Raw genomic sequence first — 22,105 nt, 5'->3', positions numbered from 1 at the left:
CAGAAACACGCATTTCTAAGAAATAAACTCACAATTCTGAGAAAAAAAGTTGGAATTTCTAGACATAAAGACACAATTCTGAGAAATAAAGTCGCAATTCTGAGAAATAAAGTAGCAATTTTGAGACATAAATGCGCAATTCAGAGAAATAAAGTCACAGTTCAAAGAAATAAAGTTACAGTTCCGAGAAATAAAATCGCAGTTCCGAGAAATAAAGTTGCAGTTTTGAGAAATAGTTGCAATTCTGAGAAATAAACTTGCAATTCTGATATGAAGTTGCAATTCTGAGACAAACCCAATTCTAAGAAAAGAAAAAATGCAATTCTGAGAAATAAAGTCGCAATTCTGAGAAATAAAGTCGCAGTTCTGAGAAATAGTCGCAATTCTTAGATATAAACTTGCAATTTTCAGAAATAAAGTTGCAATTCTGAGACATAAAAATGCATTTTTTAGAAATAAACTGAACAGAATTTTGAGAAATAAAGTTGCAACTCTAAGAAATAAAGTTGCAGCTCTGAGTAATAGTCGCAGTTTTGAGAAATAATCGCAATTCTGAAAAATAAAGTCGCAATTCTGAGAAATAGTTGCAATTCTGAGTAGTAGTCGCAATTCTGAGAAATAAAGTCACAGTTCTGAGAAATAAAGTTGCAGTTCTGAGTAATAGTCGCAATTCTGAAAATAAAGTCACAATTCTGAGTAGTAGTTGCAATTCTGAAAAATAAAGTCGCAGTTCTGAGAAATAAAGTCGCAGTTCTGAGAAATAAAGTCGCAGTTCTGAGAAATAAAGTCGCAGTTCTGAGAAATAAAGTTGCAGTTCTGAGAAATAAAGTCGCAATTTTGAGAAATAATCGCAATTCTGAAAAATAAAGTCGCAATTCTGAGAAAGTCGCAGTTCTGAGAAATAGTTGCAATTCTGAGTAGTAGTCGCAATTCTGAGAAATAAAGTCAGTTCTGAGAAATAAAGTTGCAGCTCTGAGTAATAGTCGCAGTTTTGAGAAATAATCGCAATTCTGAAAAATAAAGTCGCAATTCTGAGAAAGTCGCAGTTCTGAGAAATAGTTGCAATTCTGAGTAGTAGTCGCAATTCTGAGAAATAAAGTCACAGTTCTGAGAAATAAAGTTGCAGTTCTGAGTAATAGTCGCAATTCTGAAAATAAAGTCACAATTCTGAGTAGTAGTTGCAATTCTGAAAAATAAAGTCGCAGTTCTGAGAAATAAAGTCGCAATTTTGAGAAATAGTCGAAATTTTGAGAAATAAAGTTGCAATTTTGAGAAATAAAGTCGCAATTCTGAGAAACAAAGTCGCAATTCTGAGAAATAGTCGAAATTTTGAGAAATAAAGTTGCAATTTTGAGAAATAAAGTTGCTATTCTGAGAAATAAAGTCGCAATTCTTGGAAATAGTCCCAGTTCTGAGAAATAAAGTTGCAGATCTGAGAAATAGTCGCAATTTTGAGAAATAAAGTTGCAATTCTAAGAACTAAATTTCAAAATAGAATGAAAGCTAATAATAATAAACGTCAAATAAAAAAACACTACAACAGCAGTGGAGTTCAGGGCTCGCAAAATTTCTAAATCTCTGGTAACCCTTCGGGCAGGTACTCTTCAGATTTTGGTAGCCCGAAAATTCATTTAACTAGCCCAAATAAAAAAAGACTTCTTTTTTTTAAATATAGAAAATCAGATAGGAGTCTAAACTTAATCAAAAATGTTTTCAGTACACAAATATAAACATATATCAAGGAAGGAATTTTATTTCACTATTTGGTGTATCTGCAGAAATTTTAAATATCAATTTAAGGCTATTTATAAATCGAGTATATCATTTATTATATTTATTTAAAACATAAATATTACTGTCTTAATTGTTTAGTATTTTAGAAGGCACATTAACTTCCTTCACATTTACAACTCTGTGTTTGCTGCATAAAAACATAGGTCGATAATTGCAATCATTTGACCATAAACAGCTGAAAAAAATGTGGAAATAAAAATTCATTCTCTGTCACGAGGGGGCGCTTTAAGAGTGCTGAAATACTACGGTTTCCCTAGTAACGTCTGTACACAAAGCAGCATGAACGCTGTTTTATCAGGAATTAAATGAAAATGCCAACGACACGTTTCTGAGGACAGTCGGTTCCCTTCAGTTACATTCATATAAAGACATCCGTGCCGCGTTTTGACTTTAAAACGTTCAGTGCGCATATTTATTCAGTAACATCATTGCCTTTTGAAGTTTTATCCAGCCCTATCGCCATTCTCGTCTTTCCGTCCCCAAATGTTAGACCTCCTAAATTATAATTAAGACTTTTCTTATACTATTTAACATATTTAAAACTTTTTATGGCTTTAAATTTGATACAACTAAATTGAGGAGTTTAAGGACCTGCAAGAGCCCTCTACTTTACGATAGCCCATCGGGCAGTCCGGTCAAACATTTTGGTAGCCCGACTGGAAAATACCCCCGGCACGTCGGGCTAGCGATTTTGCGAGCCCTGGAGTTGGAGGGAGAATCCATCTATCTGCTTCAGTGATATTGAGGATGGTTCGGACACTGCGGTGCTCCGGAGGGCTGTGTTATGAGGTTGTGTGAGTGCTTGTATGCTCACCCCCAGGAATCTTTTAAAAATAACCTTTCTGCTGGCCTAATGATGTGTCTGTCCACCGCCTGACTGGATCAGATCTGATGGCTGGATGACGGTAGTGCCGGACGCTGATTGCTTGTCACCTCTTGCCCCTAGGAGCTGACGGGAATGAGATCCTGTCTTTTTTTTTTTTTTTTTTTTTTGAGAGAGAGAGAGAAGTGGAGAGAGATAAGTGGTAGCCAAGTAATTAACTGACGTTCCTCACTTTGCGCTGTGAGGGGAGAGACTGTTGACTAACCTCTAACCTTTTGTTTAGTCTTTTGCTTTGTTTAGTCTCTAGACACTAGACAGGAAGCTAAATTATTTGCCATGTTTGCTGAATGAAATCCAATACTTTTTCTTAGTAATTTAGAGATTCTGTTTTGAAAAATCTGTTTTTCTGGCTTGGTGAGCAGAAGAGACTTCTTTAAGCCTGGGATACACTGTGCGATATTATCAATCGTTGCTCTTGGCTCTAGCTCAAACTGCACGACAGAATCGCAGGGTGTAAAAGTTCGCAGCTCACGATTTATGTTCTCACACTGTACGACCCGATGCTCTTATGCGATCTTACCGCTCACACTGTGCGTCCAATATCGCACTTCGGACTTGAAACAGAAGAAGAAGAACAACAAAAACACGGTAGTAGGATGCTGACAAGGAATGATGAGGGTCACCAGAGCAAAAAGCGCTCGATCTCGTGCCTTTCCGTGAGTTCGTGTAAGCGCATGGACTTTTTTTATCTTTTTTTTTATGATGTTATTTGTATCTGAAGAATGTTCTTTTTTTATTATTATTTTTTTTATTGAACTTTTGAAATAACAGAACATGTTGCTTCCTTCTAGTGATGGGTCGTTCTTGAACGATTCGCTCATTTTGAACGAATCTTTAATGTGACTCGGGACAAACGAGTCGTCTCGGGGAGTGATTCGTTCAGTCGCGCATGCGCAACATCCTATTACTGGAATTAGTTCACCTGTTTTTAGAGTCGTTAGGCGAGGTGAGCGAACCATAGACTAAAGTAGACATAGACTTAAATCTAAGCCCTAGCCCGGCCCTGGTCCGAGACGCACAGGCTGTAGCCCGGCCCGTGTCCGACAGCTTATCAAAAATTTTGGCCCGAGTCCGACCCGAAGCCCGTCTTTTTTTTCCGCCAAACAGCTTATACTGTTACAGCCATTAAAATAGACCAGATTTCGTATTTAATAGAAAGTTTGTTTTTTCGTTTCGGTTTTTTTATCAGAACAATTTAGAGAAAAGTTTGGAGTTTTTTGTTTGTTTGTTTGTTTGTTTTTTAAATGTAAGTTAGTTTTTTAAGTGACATCGATATCCAAGCGGTATGTGGTCCACAGTGTGTTTACTCAATTTAACCATATATCAAATCAACACTTGACTAGTCTACAATGCAATTCACAGATATAAAACAAACATCAATATAGCAAAATGTTAGATTTAAAATTTATTATCACCATCTCAGAACAAAGGCATTTCAAACAGGGCAGGCAGTTCTGCTGCGCAAAACCGGAACATACAAAGTCGCAGTGGTAAAATAAACGAATATTGAACAAATATATAAAGAATAAATAATAATATAGAAAACTTAAAAAACACAACTTTACCACGTGGCTGAAAATCTCTCTGCGGTATGTGAGCACAGTGGAGCGGCAACAATTTCCCCCGCACTCCTTGCATTTAATAATCCAGCTCCACTCCTCTCTCACTGATGTCAGAAACACCGCTCCGCGTCAAAAAACAAAAACAAAAAAAACAAAACAAATTAAGTATGTTTGAAATGTAACAGTCCTGTTCATAAAATATAATAAAATAAAATAACAGGAGAGTTTCAAACATAGTGTGCAATATTTGTTCCGACCACAGCTAATAATTGTCAGCATTAAAAGAGTATTGCTGCTTTATCCAGTGCAAAGTTTGTAATGAAAATAATACGTTTTCGTCAGTTATTTTACCTACAGATCACATTATTTCTGATTTGAGTGATCCATCTCTATCAAGCTAAACAGCGGTGGTGGAGCGCTCTTGAAGAGAGTGAAAACCATGACGCTCCGACTTTTAAAAAAATCCGCTCCTTCCTCCATTCAAAATCACACCGCTCCACTCCGCGCTCCGCTCATACTCTGCTATGCGCGAGAAATCACTGGCGCTTCCGGGGACGCACGCATGAAATCATGAAATCACGCCCGATATATGTGCAAGTTATGACGTGAAAATTGGCCCGAAGCCCGGCCCTAGGGGCAAAAAAAAAAAAATTCGGGCCCCGACGGGCTCGGACTCAAATGCAGGGCTCTAGACTAAAGACCCAGGCAAACAATGATTTAATATTTTCTGTTTCTTATAGCATTATAGTTTTGTTTTGTTTTGATTTGTTTTGTTTGAAGTGTGATTAACGTTTGTGTCAGCAGTAGATGTGTTAGGGAGGTTAAAGGCTAACATTTGAATTATATTTATTGTTAAAATGAACGAAATTACTCGAAAAAAGATTCGTTCATTTTGCTGAACGAGACTCAAAGGTCCGAGTCGGTAAAATGATCCGAACTTCCCATCACTACTTCCTTCACTTTCACTTTCGTGTTTGCACAGGCGCAGTGCCAGAGTTTTGGGGTAATCAGGTCGTAGACGCTCGTAGCATTGCTTCAACGGTGCGATACACTCACGAGGGCCGACCAGAATTTCAAACCAGTTTGATTTTCATCCGACCATACGATTGTCGATCGTGAGAGGGTAATCGCTTCTCGTTACCCTGTGTATACTACACGATGTGAGACGCACGAGTCAGCTGAAAATCGGCCCGATCCAAGAAATTCTCGCACGAGTGAAAAATCGTGGCAAAAAGGGTCAAAAATCGTACAGTGTATGCCCGGCTTTAAAGAACATTGCAAATCTTACTGTTCAAAAACTTTTGACCGGTAGTGTATATATCTTCTGTCTTTGTGGAAAAACAAAACTGTAAATGATGGGCAGTCTTTATTGATTTTGTTGAATTTAGAATCATACATTTTTTGATGTTATTAAATATTATGTTTTATGATGCAGTTTTTTATACTTTTTTATACAAAATAAACTGAGCTGGTTTGAACTGATATCATTTAAAACTACAGATGCCTTTAAAGTGTAGTTGTAAGAGGGTCAAAGTTAAGCAAAGCTACAGTGGTTGACACTTGGCTGTGTGCCGTCCGAATGAGTTGCATCACATCAGAGCAGACTCGTCCTGACTGGACATGGCTGCCGTTTGAGAAACACAGCCTCAGTAATGAGCTCTTTTATTCCAGAGGAAACAAAGCCAAGTCCGTTTAAAGGAGATAAGATCCCCTCCAGTGATCTGGCTCTCTGTGTCTTTTTGTCCCACTCCATGTTGTCTTGAGGGCATGGGAAAGGCAGTGACATCCCTGTCTCTTTACCTGGAGCATCCTTTGCTCCAAGCAGACAGTTGCACATAAAAATATCCCCTCTGTCCCTTTCTCTGTGGCTATTCTAGATCCTCTCGCTCTTAATAATGAGAGACAAACAGCAGCAGAAGTAATGAATGTCTCTTTGATTACAGCTGCTATGTTTAGGTGTTCTGGGGTACATGTTTTTGGTTCAACCCGCTTTAAGATAAGTTCCCGGCTGCCCTGATGTCAAGTCACCCAACTTGTTGATTAATGCACTTTTTTATGTTTTACATAGGGATGTCTCTACTTCCTTTGTCCCTTCTGAGCTTGTAATGGCCTAGCAATAACTCTGAAAATGCACATAGCACGTTTCTAGATATGTACTCTTTGTGTTCATGGTCAAAAGTTTACATCCCTCTTTCAGAATCTGCAAAATGTTAATTGTTTTACCAAAATAAAAGGAATCATACAAAATGCATGTTATTGTTTAATTAGTACCGACCTAAATAAGAAATTTCAGCAAAATATTTTTTTACATATAGTCCACAAGAGAAAATAATAGTTGAATTTTTAAAAAGTTTGCGAAGTTCAAATGTTTACATCCACTTGATTCTTAATACTGTGTTCTTACCTGAATAATCCACAGCTGTGTTTTTTTTTTCCTTGTTTCTCCCACTGTTCTTCAGAAGAATCTTTCAGATCCAACAAGTTCTTTGATTTTTCAGCACTTTTGTGAATTTGAAACTTCCAGCAATGACTGTATGATTTTGAGATCCATCTTTTCACACTGAGGACAACTGAGAGACTCATATGCAACTATTACAGAAGGTTCAAATGCTCACTGATGCTTCAGATGGAAAAAAACATGCATTAAGAGCTGGGGGTGAAAACTTGTTGAATTTGAAGATCAGGGTAAATTTAACTTTTTTGTCTTCTGGGAAACATGCAAGTATCTTATGTAGCCTCTGAAGGGCAGTACTAAATGAAAAAAAATATGATATTTAGGCAAAATAAGAAAAATGTACACATCTCCATTCTGTTCAAAAGTTTTCACCCCCCAGCTGTTAATGCATAGTTTTTTTTTTCTTTCTGAAGCATCAGTGAGCATTTGAACCTTCTGTAATACAGTAGTTGCATATGATTCTCTCAGTTGTCCTCAGTGTCAAAAGATGGATCTCAAAATCATACAGTCATTGTTGGAAAGGGTTCAGATACACAAAAATGCTGAAAAACCAAATAATGTGTGGGACCTAAAGGATCTTTTTTTAAAGAAAAAAAAACACAGCTGTGGATCATTCAGGTAACAACACAGTATTAAGAATCAAGGGGATGTAAACTTTTGAACAGGGTCATTTTTAGAAATTCAACTATTATTTTTTTCTTGTGGACTATATGTAAACATCTCTTAACTCCCTGTGAAATGTGAAATGTCTTATTCAGGTCAGTACTAAATAAACAATAACATGCATCTTGTATGATCTCTCTCATTTTGACAAAATAATTAACATTTTGCAGATTCTGAAAGGGGGGTGTAAACTTTTGACCTCATGAATAAATGTGACCCTGGACCACAAAACCAGTCATAAGGTTAAATTTTACAAAACTGAGACGTATACATCATATGAATACTCAATAAATAAGCTTTCTATTGATGTATGGTTTGTTATGATAGGACAATATTTGGTCGAGATACATCTATTTGAAAATCAGGAATCTGAGGGTGCAAAAAAAATCTAAATACTGAGAAAATCACCTTTAAAGTTGTCCAAATTAGGTTCTTAACAATGCATATTACTAATCAAAAATTACATTTTGATAGGTTTACAGTAGGAATTTTACAAAGAATCATCATGGAACATGATCTTTACTTAATTTCCTAATGATTTTTGGCATAAAAGAAAAATCAAAAATTTTGACCCATGCAATGTATTTTTGGCTATTGCTACAAATATACCCCAGCGACTTAAGATGGTTTTGTGGTCCAGGGTCACAAATGTGATTTAGAAATTCAGAAATAATGTGTACTCAAGTCATTGTATGAATGAATCACATTTTTAATGTATCTTTAAATAACAATAGTGTCATTGATCCTAAAAACACTGTTTTTCACAGAGACCTGGCAACCACCCACAAGAATCACTCAGTAGTTTGTTTTAGTTTGTATTGTTTGCCATAAAAGATGACAGACATTTAGCCTTTGCCTTGAATAATGATAATGTATGAGGTGTTGTGGTGTGTTGCCCCTCCGAAGTAACTGGATGTTCCTTACAACAAAACCTAAAAGCAAACTGGCTGTGACCGAATGTCTGCTAGAATTATACCAGACTGATAAATGACTTTTTGCGAAAGCATTGAGCTTGAGAAGACAAGGATGGAGAATGTGAGGGAGAGGGAAAAGGTGTATTTGACGTTGAGGTGTGTGATAGGGAGAGCTCGGACAAAGGGGCTGTTAGAACGAGGTGGTTAATTGTTCACTTTGGGATGGCATCTTGTCAGCAGAGATAAGTTGTCACGTTTTCCACTTGAGCTGAGACTAAACGATTGTAAAATAAGTTACGGCCGTCCTTGGGGCTGTCTGCTGATGCACGGCGCTGGGAGCATGCTCAGTGCCAGCTTGAACATCCCCCCAGCCCCTCCCCACATCAGCGCTTTCACTCCGCCTGATATTGATGTGAACTGAATGTTATTTTATTCTGCCGCTAGTCACAGCTGTCAGTGCCGCTTATGAAAAGTGAAGCAGCCTTCTGATAGCCTGAGCCAGAGAATCCAGCCAAGCGCTAGTCAGAACTGGCCTCACACGAACGCAAGTGCTCGATCATTTAAACCAGAGCAGGCTATTCTCTATATGTATGAGGTAAAATAGGGGCTGAATGTTAACATCAGTGTCTCTCTCTTTGTGTCCAGATACCGGTCTGGGAGATTCTGTGTGCTCCAGTCCAAGCATATCAAGTACCACCAGTCCAAAGATGGACCCGCCTCCATCGCCCCACGCCAACCGCAAAAAACACAGGAGGAAGAAGAGTACCAGCAACTTTAAGGTGGACGGATTTTCTGGAGCTGCAGAAGGTACTTCCAGTCTCTATCCCCCTTCATCTGTTGTCATCTTTTCTTCTCAGATCTGGTCAGATCAGATTTAGCCACGTTTCAAAGAACCACCGTAATGCATTGGTTCTTAAACAATCTTTAACACTTTACTGTAATGTTACATGATGTTTGCACAAAAGTCCACTCAGAAAAAACTGTACATTTAAAACCTGTTTAAACCTGGAAACAAATGGGAAATTCTATGATGCTACATTTCTAGGTCACTAATTCAATTAGTATTCATATGATGCCAACATTTCAATAGTCAGTACTACTGCATGTAAAATTTAATGAGCAAAAAATCTGTGTAATTTGCTATTAATCACTCCATTTGACTGTTTAACTTATGTAGGTATTTGCAAGTTAATCATTATAAAATAATAATAATCAAAATAATACATATATTTACTTTAAAAACATGCAATAGAACAGAAACTTGAGTAGTTTTTCAGTTTTATTTAGCAAAAAAATAATGTAATTTGCTTTTACACACTCAGTTTGACTATTTAACTCATACAGGTATTTGAAAATTAATCATTATAAAAAAATAATTAAAATAAATAATAAATGTGTTTACTTTTAAAAAGACAAAAAAAGTCAATAGATAAAAAATGTAGGTGTTTGAACGTTAATCATTATAAAAAATCTAAATAATACATATTTACTTTTAAAAAGTCTATGATAAAAAAAAACATGCAATAGAACAGAATTCTTCAGTAGTTTTTCAGTTTTATTTAGCAAAAAAATGTATATGCTATTACACACTCAATTTGACTATTTAACCTATGCAAGTATTTGATAAATACTCAAATTATTATTAATAAAAAAATAATTAAAATAAATATTTACTTAAAAAAAAAGATGAAAAAAGTCAATGATTAAAAAAACAAAGTAGAATAGTAGCAATAGAACAAAGTTCTTCAGTAGTTTTCCAGTTTTAACTGGCAAAAATATTATTCTGTAATTTGCTGTTACACACTATTTGACTATTTAATGTTTGTAAGTATTTGAAATCATTATAAAAAATAATAATTAAAATAAATAATACATATATTCAATAGTTTTTCGGTTTTAATTAGCCAAAAATTGATGCAGTTTGCTATTACACATTCCATTTGACTATTTAACTCATGCAGGTATTTGAAAATTAATAATTATTAAAAATAATAATTAAAAAATGAATAAATATTTTTGCTTAAAAAAAGACAAAAGTCAATGATTAAAAAAACATGCAGTAGAACAGTTCTTTAGTAGTTTTTCAGTTTTAATGAGCAAAAAATGTATGTAATTTGCTATTACACTCTCTATTTGACTATTTAACTTATGTAGGTATTTGAAAGTTAATAATAATTTTAAAAAAATAGTTAAAATAAATAAATATATTTACTTAAAAAAATTAAAATATGCAGTAGAACAGACTTCTTCAGTTTTCCAGCAGAGGTATTATTAAAGCTGCTAAAGTTATTCAGACAAGAACGGTCACTGTTTTTATCTTACCAGTATTTCCTGTCTAATACACTTCATTTATACTGCAGGAAAATAATGCACAGAGCCATTTCATGTAATTTATTAACAAATTATTAAATTAGAAAAGTGGAGAATAGTAGGCCTTTTGAATGGTGCTACAGTATATATGTGACCCTGGACCACAAAACAACTCAAAAGTAGCACGGGATATTTGTAGCAATAGCCAAAAAAACATTGTATGGGTCAGAATGATCAATTTTTCTTTTATGCCAAAAATCATTGGGATATTAAGTAAATATTTTGTAAATTTCATACTGTGATTATATATCAAAACAGTTTTTGATCAGTAATATGCATTGCTAAGAACTTAATTTAGACAACTTTAAAGGCGATTTTCTCAATATTTAGATTGGGTTGGGGGGGGGGGGGGTGTTGCACCCTCAGATTCCAGATTTTCAAATAGTTGAATCTTGGCCAAATATTGTCTTATCCTAAAATCCACACATCAATGGAACATTTATTTTGCTTTCAGAAGATGTATAAATCTCAATTTAAAAATTGACCCTTATGACTGGTTTTGTGGTCCAGGGTCACATATACAGTCGTGGCCAAAAGTTTTGAGAAGTACATAAATATTGGAAATTGGAAAAGTTGCTGCTTAAGTTTTTATAATAGCAATTTGCATATACTCCAGAATGTTATGAAGAGTGATCAGATGAATTGCATAGTACTTCTTTGCCATGAAAATTAACTTAATCCCGAAAAAAACTTTCCACTGCATTTCATTGCTGTCATTAAATGACCTGCTGAGATCATTTCAGTAATCGTCTTGTTAACTCAGGTGAGAATGTTGACGAGCACAAGGCTGGAGATCATTATGTCAGGCTGTTTGGGTTAGAATGGCAGACTTGACATGTTAAAAGGAGGGTGATGGTTGAAATCATTACAAATCGTTCTTCTATTGTTAACCATGGTGACCTGCAAAGAAACGCGTGCAGCCATCATTGCGTTGCATAAAAATGGCTTCACAGGCAAGGATATTGTGGCTACTAAGATTGCACCTAAATCAACAATTTATAGCATCATCAAGAACTTCAAGGAAAGAGGTTCAATTCTTGTTAAGAAGGCTTCAGGGCGTCCAAGAAAGTCCAGCAAGCGCCAGGATCGTCTCCTAAAGAGGATTCAGCTGCGGGATCGGAGTGCCACCAGTGCAGAGCTTGCTCAGGAATGGCAGCAGGCAGGTGTGAGCGCATCTGCACGCACAGTGAGGACAAGACTTTTGGAAGATGGCCTGGTGTCAAGAAGGGCAGCAAAGACGCCACTTCTCTCCAAAAAAAACATCAGGGACAGATTGATCTTCTGCAAAAAGTATGGCGAATGGACTGCTGAGGACTGGGGCAAAGTCATATTCTTCGATGAAGCCTCTTTCCGATTGTTTGGGGCATCTGGAAAAAGGCTTGTCCGGAGAAGAAAAGGTGAGCGCTACCATCAGTCCTGTGTCATGCCAACAGTAAAGCATCCTGAGACCATTCATGTGTGGGGTTGCTTCTCATCCAAGGGAGTGGGCTAACTCACAATTTTGCCCAAAAACACAGCCATGAATAAAGAATGGTACCAAAACACCCTCCAACAGCAACTTCTTCCAACAACCCAACAACAGTTTGGTGAAGAACAATGCTTTTTCCAGCACGATGGAGCACCGTGCCATAAGGCAAAAGTGATAACTAAGTGGCTCGGGGACCAAAACGTTGAAATTTTGGGTCCAAGGCCTGGAAACTCCCCAGATCTTAATCCCATTGAGAACTTGTGGTCAATCCTCAAGAGGCGGGTGGACAAACAAAAACCCACTAATTCTGACAAACTCCAAGAAGTGATTATGAAAGAATGGGTTGCTATCAGTCAGGATTTGGCCCAGAAGTTGATTGAGAGCATGCCCAGTCGAATTGCAGAGGTCCTGAAAAAGAAGGGCCAACACTGCAAATCCTCTCTTTGCATAAATGTCATGTAGTTGTCGATAAAAGCCTTTGAAATGTATGAAGTGCTTGTAATTATATTTCAGTACATCACAGAAACAAAGATCTAAAAGCAGTTTAGCAGCAAACTTTGTGAAAACTAATATTTGTGTCATTCTCAAAACTTTTGGCCACAACTGTACATTCATCTGTACATTTCATTAATCAAAGAGCCTTACCATATACCAGCATGTATACAAACACCGTAAGCGGCATACATTTCTGCTGTCACACACACATAAAAGCAAGTGAGCACACACCATCATGCAGTGAAGTTGTGTCTGCTGTGACGGTGCAGTGGAACAGATGTTTCTGAGCAGCAGATGTGTAATATGTTTCCTGCTGTCAGTATGGATCAGGCAGCTGACAGGCCTGTGTGGAGCAAGAGAAATATGCTGCGTGATTATTACACACTCACACAGACATGCCGGTTAAACGCCGTCTGTCACTCACACACGCACAGACTCCACTCATCACTGCAGCCACCATTCTGACACAATGGATAGATGTATTTATTTTACTATTCGGTCTACCATTCAAAAAGTTTGGTTTAAAAGTAAGCTTTTATTCAGCAAGGATGCATTCAATTAATTAAAATTGATGCTAAAGACTTATTTCAGCTTTGCCATCACAAAAATAACTTGCATTTTACAATGTAATAAAAACAAAAAACTACTGTTTTAAGTTGTAAATGGGTCTTCAGTTTACAATTAGTTGTTCATAACCTCTTGACAGGGTGAGAATACTGGATGAGTTCTGAAATCTTGTAAGGTCGCCTGTGTATGTGTGTGAGAGAGACAGTCCGCATGTAGTAATGATGGATGAGTGTGTGTCAGCTCAAAGAGTGTGTGATTAATTAGACTGGGCTTGTGTGGGTGGCCGCAGCCTCTTGAGAGCCGAGGATCAGTGCTTGTTTAAAATGTTCCCAATCACCCTTATTGATCCTCTCCCAAAGGGGGCCAATATATTGTCAGTGAGGGAAGAGTATGTGTATACACACATCAGTGTGTTACATGCAGTGTGTACCAGAATGAAATGCATTAAGCATATTTCTAGCAGTAATAATTACCATATATTTATGCATTCAGTGATTCTCAACTAGAAGATTGTAACCCTAAAATTGGGTCACAGATTTGTTACCAGACAGAACAGAAAAACCATACTAAGGAAATCATTGTAACTTATGTGAGATTGACAAGTTTAATCATGTATAAGCAGTGGCATTGATTGAATAGACATAGGAAAATATTTCAGTTCAAATTCTGGTCACTTGGTAGAACCAAGTCAGGTTAGACAGATGCAAACATAAACAGGTTTCATGACTGTTTCAAACTTGGCAAAATAAAATAAAGTCGCAATATAACCACATTGTAATGTTTTGTGCAGTGAATAATTATAGTAATATTATTATTATAATTTAGTATTAAATACATTATTATGTAGCATACACTTCCGTTGAAAAGTTTGGGATTAAAAAGATGTTTTTTAAAGAAATGAAGACTTTTATTTAGCAAGAGTGCATGACCAAAGGTGACAGTAAAGACATTTGTAATGTTACTAAAAATGTTTTTTCAAATATAGCATTATGCTCATTAAAAAATTCCTGGGGGAAAAATGGACCACAAAACCATAAGGCTCAATTTTTTAGATTGAGATTTATACAACATAAATAAGCTTTCGATTGATTTATGCTTTGTTAGGATAGGACAATATTTAGCAGAGACACAACTATTTGGAAATCTGGAATGAGGGTGCAAAAAAATCTAAATAATGAGAAAATCGCCTTTACATTTGTCCAAATAAAGTTCTTAGTAATGCATATTACTATTCAAAAATTCCATTTTAATATATTTATGGTAAGAAATGTATAAAATGTCTTCATGGAACATGATCTTTACTTAATATCCTAATTATTTTTTGCATAAAAGAAAAATCAAAAATTTTGACCCATAAAATGTATTTTTGGCTATTGCTACAAATATACCTGTGCTACTTAAGGCTGGTTTTGTGGTCCAGGTCACATATATATATCATATATATATATAGCCTTGGTGAGCTTAAGAGACTTCTTAAACATTTTCCAAACTCCAAACATTTGATTAGTTGTGTATGTTAATATGTACAATAATTTTGCAAGATTTTATAGACTTTTTTCTTATTTTCTTATTGTGTTGGATTGCCATTTGATATCAATGTAAAATCTGGAAATTGTAGTAAAAACAGCTGAGAACCACTGATCTGATGCACCATCTCTACCATGATGTTAGCGTTTAAGAGACCATCTGTTCCACTTAATTCTCTCTATGGTGCCACCATGTGGTCATGGAAGAGTGGAATCATGGGAAATGAGAACCTTGATAGTCTTTAGATTGTAGAAGGCAGATGCAAGAACATTGTTCCAAGATGCTCCTTAGTCTTGGGAGATAAATCTCTAAACCTTACATTTATTTTCCGAAGTAGTTTATCTGGAAAATTCTTAAATGTAAATATTACCAAAACACACACATCTGTTGATGAAGCTGTGATTATTATGATTGATATTTCTGGCTTGTATGAAAATGATTTCAATTTCTTCCTTTGCTTTTATGGACCAGTTTAAAACACATTTTATATTTGCAAATGGAACATTCAGAAGAAGTATTCAAAATTTTTTGTATTGAAACTGAGATTTGTCTTGTCGTTTCTGACCTGTTAGGGGTCTTCTCTGAGAAATGGGGTTGCATTAATGTACCTCACTCACCCCCTCTTTATTTCTCGCCATCACTATCTTTCTTTCACTCTTTCCCCATCCTCCCTCCTCCCTTTCCTTTTTCCTAACCCTGGAGAGCCACTTTGTCTTGCCCTGATTCACGTTTTTTGAAAAGGTTGAACGTTGTCAGACGCTGCCCGAGCCTCTCTTCCACAGCCCCCATTCGTCAGGCAGGCACTTAAGTGAAATATTATAAATAATCTACAGTATTGAAATCTTTTATCAGCTGTGTCACTTTCATTATTCAATAAGCGATTAGTAACAGTCTCCCAATTTAGCCATTAAGCACTTGTGCGTGGGGCCGGGGAGTGCTGTCGCGCCGCGGGCCTGCTGAGGGATAAGGCTGTCAGCCTCTCTGTTATTCATGAGCTTCGCCAGCCAGGTACCATGCTCATAGTGTTTTATATAACACACACATACTGTCATGGACAGGTACTGCGCTTATAGTGTGTTAGAGAACACACACACAAACACACACACTTACATGTACTCTCATGACAAAGTTCTGCGTAAACAGTGTGTTTTGCTAACATCTCGCATGACAAAACCGGGTAAAAACTTCAAGTCATATTTCATTCCAAAATTGAAAGAAATATTATTTTGCTGAAAGACTGTAAAACTTATATTAGGACCATTAAAGGAGACCTATTATGGCCCTTTTTCACAATATGTAATATACAGGGGTTGGACAAAAAAACTGAAACACCTGGTTTTAGACCACAGTTAGTATGGTGTTGGGCCTCCTTTTTTTGGCCAATAGAGCATTTCGTCTTTGGAATTGTCATATACAAGTCCTGCACAGTTGCCAAAGGCATTTTGAGCCATTCTCCTCTTGCAGATCAGGGGTCAGGTCACTACATGATACTGGTGTAGGAAAATGTTATCTGACTCGCTCCTCCAAAACACCCCAAAGTGGTACAATAATATTCAGATCTGGTGACTATGCATGCCATGGGAGATGTCCAACTTCACTTTTCTTGTTCATCAGACCACTCTGTCACCTGTCTTGCTGTGTGTACTGGTGCATTATCATCCTGATACATGGTACCACCTTCAGAGTACAATGTCTGAACCATTGGGTGCACATAGTCAACGTTCACACCTGTTCTTACTGGTGGAATGTGCAGTCAGTGAAGATTGACCACCAGGCTGCAAAAATATAGCCATGAAACCTCCAACATTATATTGGCCAGTGTTTCAGTTTCATTGTCCAACCCCACAGAGTGGTCTTATGAACAAGAAAAGTGAAGTTGGACATCTCCCATGGCATGCATAGTCACCAGATCTGAATATTATTGTACCACTTTGGGGTGTTTTGGAGGAGCGAGTCAGATAACATTTTCCTACACCAGTATCATGTAGTGACCTGACCCCTGATCTGCAAGAGGAGAATGGCTCAAAATGCCTTTGGCAACTGTGCAGGACTTGTATATGACAATTCCAAAGACGAAATGCTCTATTGGCCAAAAAAAGGAGGCCCAACACCATACTAACTGTGGTCTAAAACCAGGTGTTTCAGTTTTTTTGTCCAACCCCTGTAAGTCTCAAGTGTCTATGAAGTTTTAGCTCAAAATACCCCACAGATCATTTTGAAAATGCATATTTTGAGTAGAAGCAGAAACACACTGTTTTCGTGCATTTCGTGAAAGGCAATGTATCTGTGAAATAAGTGTTTAATTTTGTCAGTACGCACATTTCTTTACTTGCAAAATTCATGCAATTCAAAAAACATCATGCTTTTTCCGCTTTTTTCAGTTAATTTCAATTACAAATCGTGTATCATGAATCATTTGATTCAGATTGGGACTTCAGAGCATGTATTGCGAATCATTTGATTTAAATTTGAAATTTGTTAATCATTTCACAAATTAAATGATTCAAATCAAATGATACACCATTTGAAGTCCTGATCAAATGATTTGTGATAAGTTCCAATTTTAAGTCAAATGATTTGCGGTCCGCGTTTGCGAATCATTATTCAGATCGGATCTTCTAAGCAGTCGCGAATCATTAGATTTACATCGAAGCGGGTTTGTGAATCATTTCATGAATTAAATTATTCAAATTAAATGATACACGATTTGAAGTCGTTTTTTGAAGAATTCTTTCGTTTTAGATCAGAACTTTGGAGTGGGTTCGCAAATCTTTTGCTTTAGATTGGAACTTTAGAGCATGGATCGTGAATAATTTGATTCAGATCGGGACTTTGGAGCATGTATTGCGAATCATTTGATTTAGTTTGGAACGGGATTGTGAATCATTAAAAAAATTAAATGATTCAAATCAAATGATACACGATTTGAAGTCCTGATCGAAACTGAATGATGTGTGATAAGTAAAGTTTTGCAGTTTTTGATTTGCAGCCTGTGCTCCAAGTCCTGATGTAAAATTATGGTTTGCGAATCATTATTCAGATTGGATCTTCAAAGCGTGGATCGGGAATCATTCGATTTAGATCGGAAAGGGTTTGTAAATCATTTCACAAATTAAATGATTCAAATCAAATAATACACGATTTGAAGTCCTGATCAAAATCAAATGATTTGTGATAGGTAAAGTTCCAATCTAAGTCGAATGATTCACGATCCGCACTCCAAGACATGATCTAAAATTATGGTTTGTGAATCATTATTCAGATTGGATCTTCAGAGCATGGACTGCAACGCAATTTGATTTAGACTCAAACTTTGGCGGGGGTTCACATATATATATATATATTTTTTTTTTAGATAAGAGCTTCAGAGCATGGTTCGTGAATCATTGGATTTAGATCGGTACTTTGGAGCGGGTTCGCAAATCTTTTTCTTTAGAACGGAACTTCAGAGTGCGGATTGTGAATCATTTGATTCAGATCGGGACTTCGGAACGATTTTATTACTCTTTTTTTTTTCTGATTTTTTTTCTTAACCAGTAGAAAACATCAAACCATTAATGTAGATACAGTTATCAAAACTTAAAACAAAGCAAATCCCTTAAGAAAATTAACTGTGGTTTTACAATAGTAAAAGTGTAGTATACTTTGTAATACTAATCATTTAGTATGTAGTAATATTTTGCATGTGCTTCACTATTTGTTTTTCATCTATTTCTCTTTTTTTACAATTTAAAAATAGAACGTACTGTTTGATAAGTGAGATCTCTGATTGAAGCCTTTGAAAATCAAAAAAGTAGTGCTTAATAAGTTCTAGAATTTCATTTTACAGTATCCGAGTACTAAACTGTCCACTGCTCTCTTGTCTCCTCTGCGGCTGGGTCTCTAAATAGTTTTCTGTGCTCGCCTGTGAAGCCAACGACAGAACAGTTAGCATACTTTGCTTGAACTTTTGCTATGGCGTTAGAACTGGTACGCTATTGTCGTTTGTGAAAACAAAATGGTGGCGCCATGAGTGAAAACATGCAAATTATGCGCCGATAATATTAAAATAAGATCCATGTCTACGTTACTGGGGGAGCGAAATCTGACGCGATAGTTTTTTTCACATGCTCACAGAAAAAGGCTTACCAAAATAAAGTTACTGGGTTGTCCCTTTTCACATTTTCTGGGTTGGTAGATGTACTAAGGACCCGATTATAGCATTTAAACACAGAAAAAGTCACAATATGTCAGCTGTAAGATTTGCATTGCATTATTTTCATTAGAGTTCAAATGTTTCATTCCGGTTTTGCCGCATAAACATTATATCAGACATTTATCGAACTCTTAGTATTATTTTATAGAGGAAAATTATATATAATTATCATGATCGTTTTATCGCACAGCCCTAGTTGTAACTGTTTTAGGTGCATCGTTTTAGAAATGTGTCCCTAAACGCACACAATCTCAACATGCTGATGATTCTCAGCTGACATTATGGCAGTTCAGGGGTCTATCTCTAATTTCAGCTCACCTGCTCTTCTCCTTTCCCAAAGACAAAGTCTTCTCACACACGTTCTTCTTTTATCCCCCTGAAGATCAATCGATCCCAGCATGCCGTGCATTTTTACACTCCTCGCATCCCCCCCACAGTGGGCCGCTGAAAGCCCAGCGCTCAAATGGCAAACTTACTGCACGGACGATCACAGTTTATCAATTACCGCTGAGCTGTAGGGCCCTAAGTGGCCCTTGTTAAGTAATTACTACGTTTGATGAGAGCAGGAGAATGTGAGAGCCTTTGAAACCGGATCAGGCAGACGGCGTGGGCTCTTGCACTGCACAGGGACAGCGGGAGGCTCATGAATGCCTTGATGATCGCATAAAGACATGGATACCTCAGGAAGGCGATACGTTTTAAGAAACAGCCAGCATGAAAAAGACATTCCAGAAGATGGCGGGACCTCACAGGTGTCCTCAGCTGGAATCGGTCTGGCACATGGCTGCGACGGTTAATTAAAGCATTCTGCAGGTGAACAGCTCTGCGCTGTTACAGGCAGGAGCAAAGTGAAGATAGTCTTATCTTCCTAATGGTATGGAAAAAAGACCATTCACTTAAACTATCTTGAACTAAAAGTTGCTCTCTGTGATTAAGAAAAGCCATTTTGAAGACCTACAAATGAGACAGAGAGATGTTAAGAGCCGACATTCATGCAGTTGATGTTATTAGAAGGCGAAGAATGGTTTGTGTGGGGGATCATGCGTGGCATGTAGACAATAAGACAGAGTAAATCTATCCCATACAGATTTTACAGAGTCTATTGTCTGGAAAATAGCTTGATTCTGGGCCACGTTGTTGTATTTTTTTTTTTTCCTCTCTGATGCTGTGCACATGGAAAGCAATGGTTGGGATTGTTTTTCCAGGATTACTGTTGTGTAACAAATGTCCCCTTTGGCCTAAGGGGAAAAGAGTGAGACTGCATTGAGCCGAAGTGACTTCAGGTCAGTTGTCAGCACAGCTGGGAAATGAGCAGTTATTTAAAGAGACGAGACTAGACCTGTGAACACAGTGACCTGAGAAACAATGATTTAAACTGGATTTTGCATATCACAGTGATTTTAGTATAATAAGTTTTCTTTTAGGAAACATATTTCAAGTTTTGTCTTATTTGTAATATAAAAGTCACATTCAACTTTCGTAGAAACTTTACCATGACTTTATCTTTTTCCACTCTCTTTTTTCTTTTTAAATGATTTTTTATTGTTTTACATATGTCTCAAAAATAAGACATTCAATTTTAAAATATGAAGATCTGTTTAAAAGTATTTTTACATTTAAAAAGTGTGAATTAAGCCAACACATAGTGAAATAAACACATTAAATGGATAGTTCTCTCTGTCATTAATTACTCACACTCATGCTGTTCCAAACCCATAAGAACTTCATTCATCTTCGAACACAAATTTAGATGTTTTTGATGAAATCCAAAAGCTTTCTGACCCTCTGTAAACAGCAACGTAACTGAAATTTTCCCAGGCTGTGGTGAGTTTAAAATATTCTAGCGGACCCCCGAGAGTGAGTTTTTTTTAAGCGACCGTTATTTTAGATCGTTCGTCCTTATTGTTTCCATGGCGACGCATCAAGCTTGTCATGTGACACAACACAGACACAATACCACTGTATGACAGATAGATCGCTTTTATTTCGTTTTTCCTTTTTTATTCAGAATACTCACACACTTGCTTACCATTTCATGAACTATCTAATATTCTGATTCACAAATATGTGTGAATTAGTATGTTTCGTCGTTTAAAACCCTATATAAATGATCTGGATCGTAATCTGTAACATGAGATGGGCGCGGTCATGTTTGTTCGCGCTGCGGTTCAGAGAGTCCTGTCAGCCGGATTTACAGCATGTACATTCATCCATTTCTCCCGAAATGCATGCAAGTAAGTGGCTGGTGAACTAGGAGAGGTATAGAGTGAACTTTTTAGTTACTTAGCCTATGTGTATGTGATATGAATAAAATCGGCAAATCATATTTGAATAGATTGTTATTTGCTGCTTCCATAGACGTGTGTATTTTACAAACTCTAAATGCCTCCTTTTACTAGTACTTATGTGTATTTAAATGTCTGAAACCTAAAATAAGCATTATGTGGTTAAAAACACTGCATAGTTGTGATTATATTACAAGCGCAGAGCTCGTCCGTCTCTGGCTCAGTGCCAGCCAGCGCGCCAAAGCGCAGTTTGAATTTTACAGTTGCGTGACGTCACCGAACGTTCTAAATCCCATATGTGGGACCGTACTCCCAAGGGCACGGAAATTAGAATCCCGTATGTGGGACCGTACCGCTCAAAGGGTTAAAGTCATTATTTGTGTTCTTCGCACACAAAAAGTATTATTTTAGCTTCATAAAATTACAGTTGAACCACAGATGCAACATGGGCAGTTTTACTTATGTCCTTACTACGTTTCTGGGCCTGGGAACATATCAGGGATCTTAATATTTCATCTTAATTTGTGTTCCGAAGATGAACAAAGGTCTTATGGGTTTAGAACGAGATGAGGGTAAGTAATTAATGACAGAATTTTCATTTTGAGTGAACTATCCTTTAATTATAAAAAACTTTTTTTTATTCCATTGAGACAACATTGTTCTAAGTATTTAGCCATTCACAAAAGTTCACTTCCAGAACCAAAATTTACAGATAATATACTCATCACCTTGTCATCCAAGATGTCCATGTCTTTCTTTCTTTAGTCGTAAAGAAATTCTGTTTTTTGATGAAAACATTTCAGGATTTTTCTCCATATAGTGGAATTCTATGGTGCCCTGAGTTTGAACTTCCAAAATGCAGTTTAAATGCGGCTTCAAAGCGATCTCAAATGCGGTTCTAAACAATCCCAGCCGAGGAAGAAGGGT

The 22,105-nt window shown here is 36.7% G+C and overlaps 1 protein-coding gene across 2 annotated transcripts in view; it reads left to right on the top strand.

Moving 5' to 3' along the window:
• agap1 (ArfGAP with GTPase domain, ankyrin repeat and PH domain 1) overlaps positions 1–22,105 on the top strand; it is a 185,639-nt gene that overhangs the window by 130,066 nt on the left and 33,468 nt on the right. For both annotated transcript variants that reach the window (XM_073851257.1, XM_073851258.1), the window contains one exon: positions 8,917–9,078. In XM_073851257.1, coding sequence (XP_073707358.1) covers positions 8,917–9,078 — 162 coding nt within the window. The remainder of the gene's footprint in view (positions 1–8,916; positions 9,079–22,105) is intronic.

This window comes from Garra rufa, chromosome 12 (genome assembly GCF_049309525.1).
Source record: "Garra rufa chromosome 12, GarRuf1.0, whole genome shotgun sequence".
NCBI lineage: Eukaryota > Metazoa > Chordata > Actinopteri > Cypriniformes > Cyprinidae > Garra > Garra rufa.
This window is presented reverse-complemented; position numbering and strand designations above follow the sequence as displayed.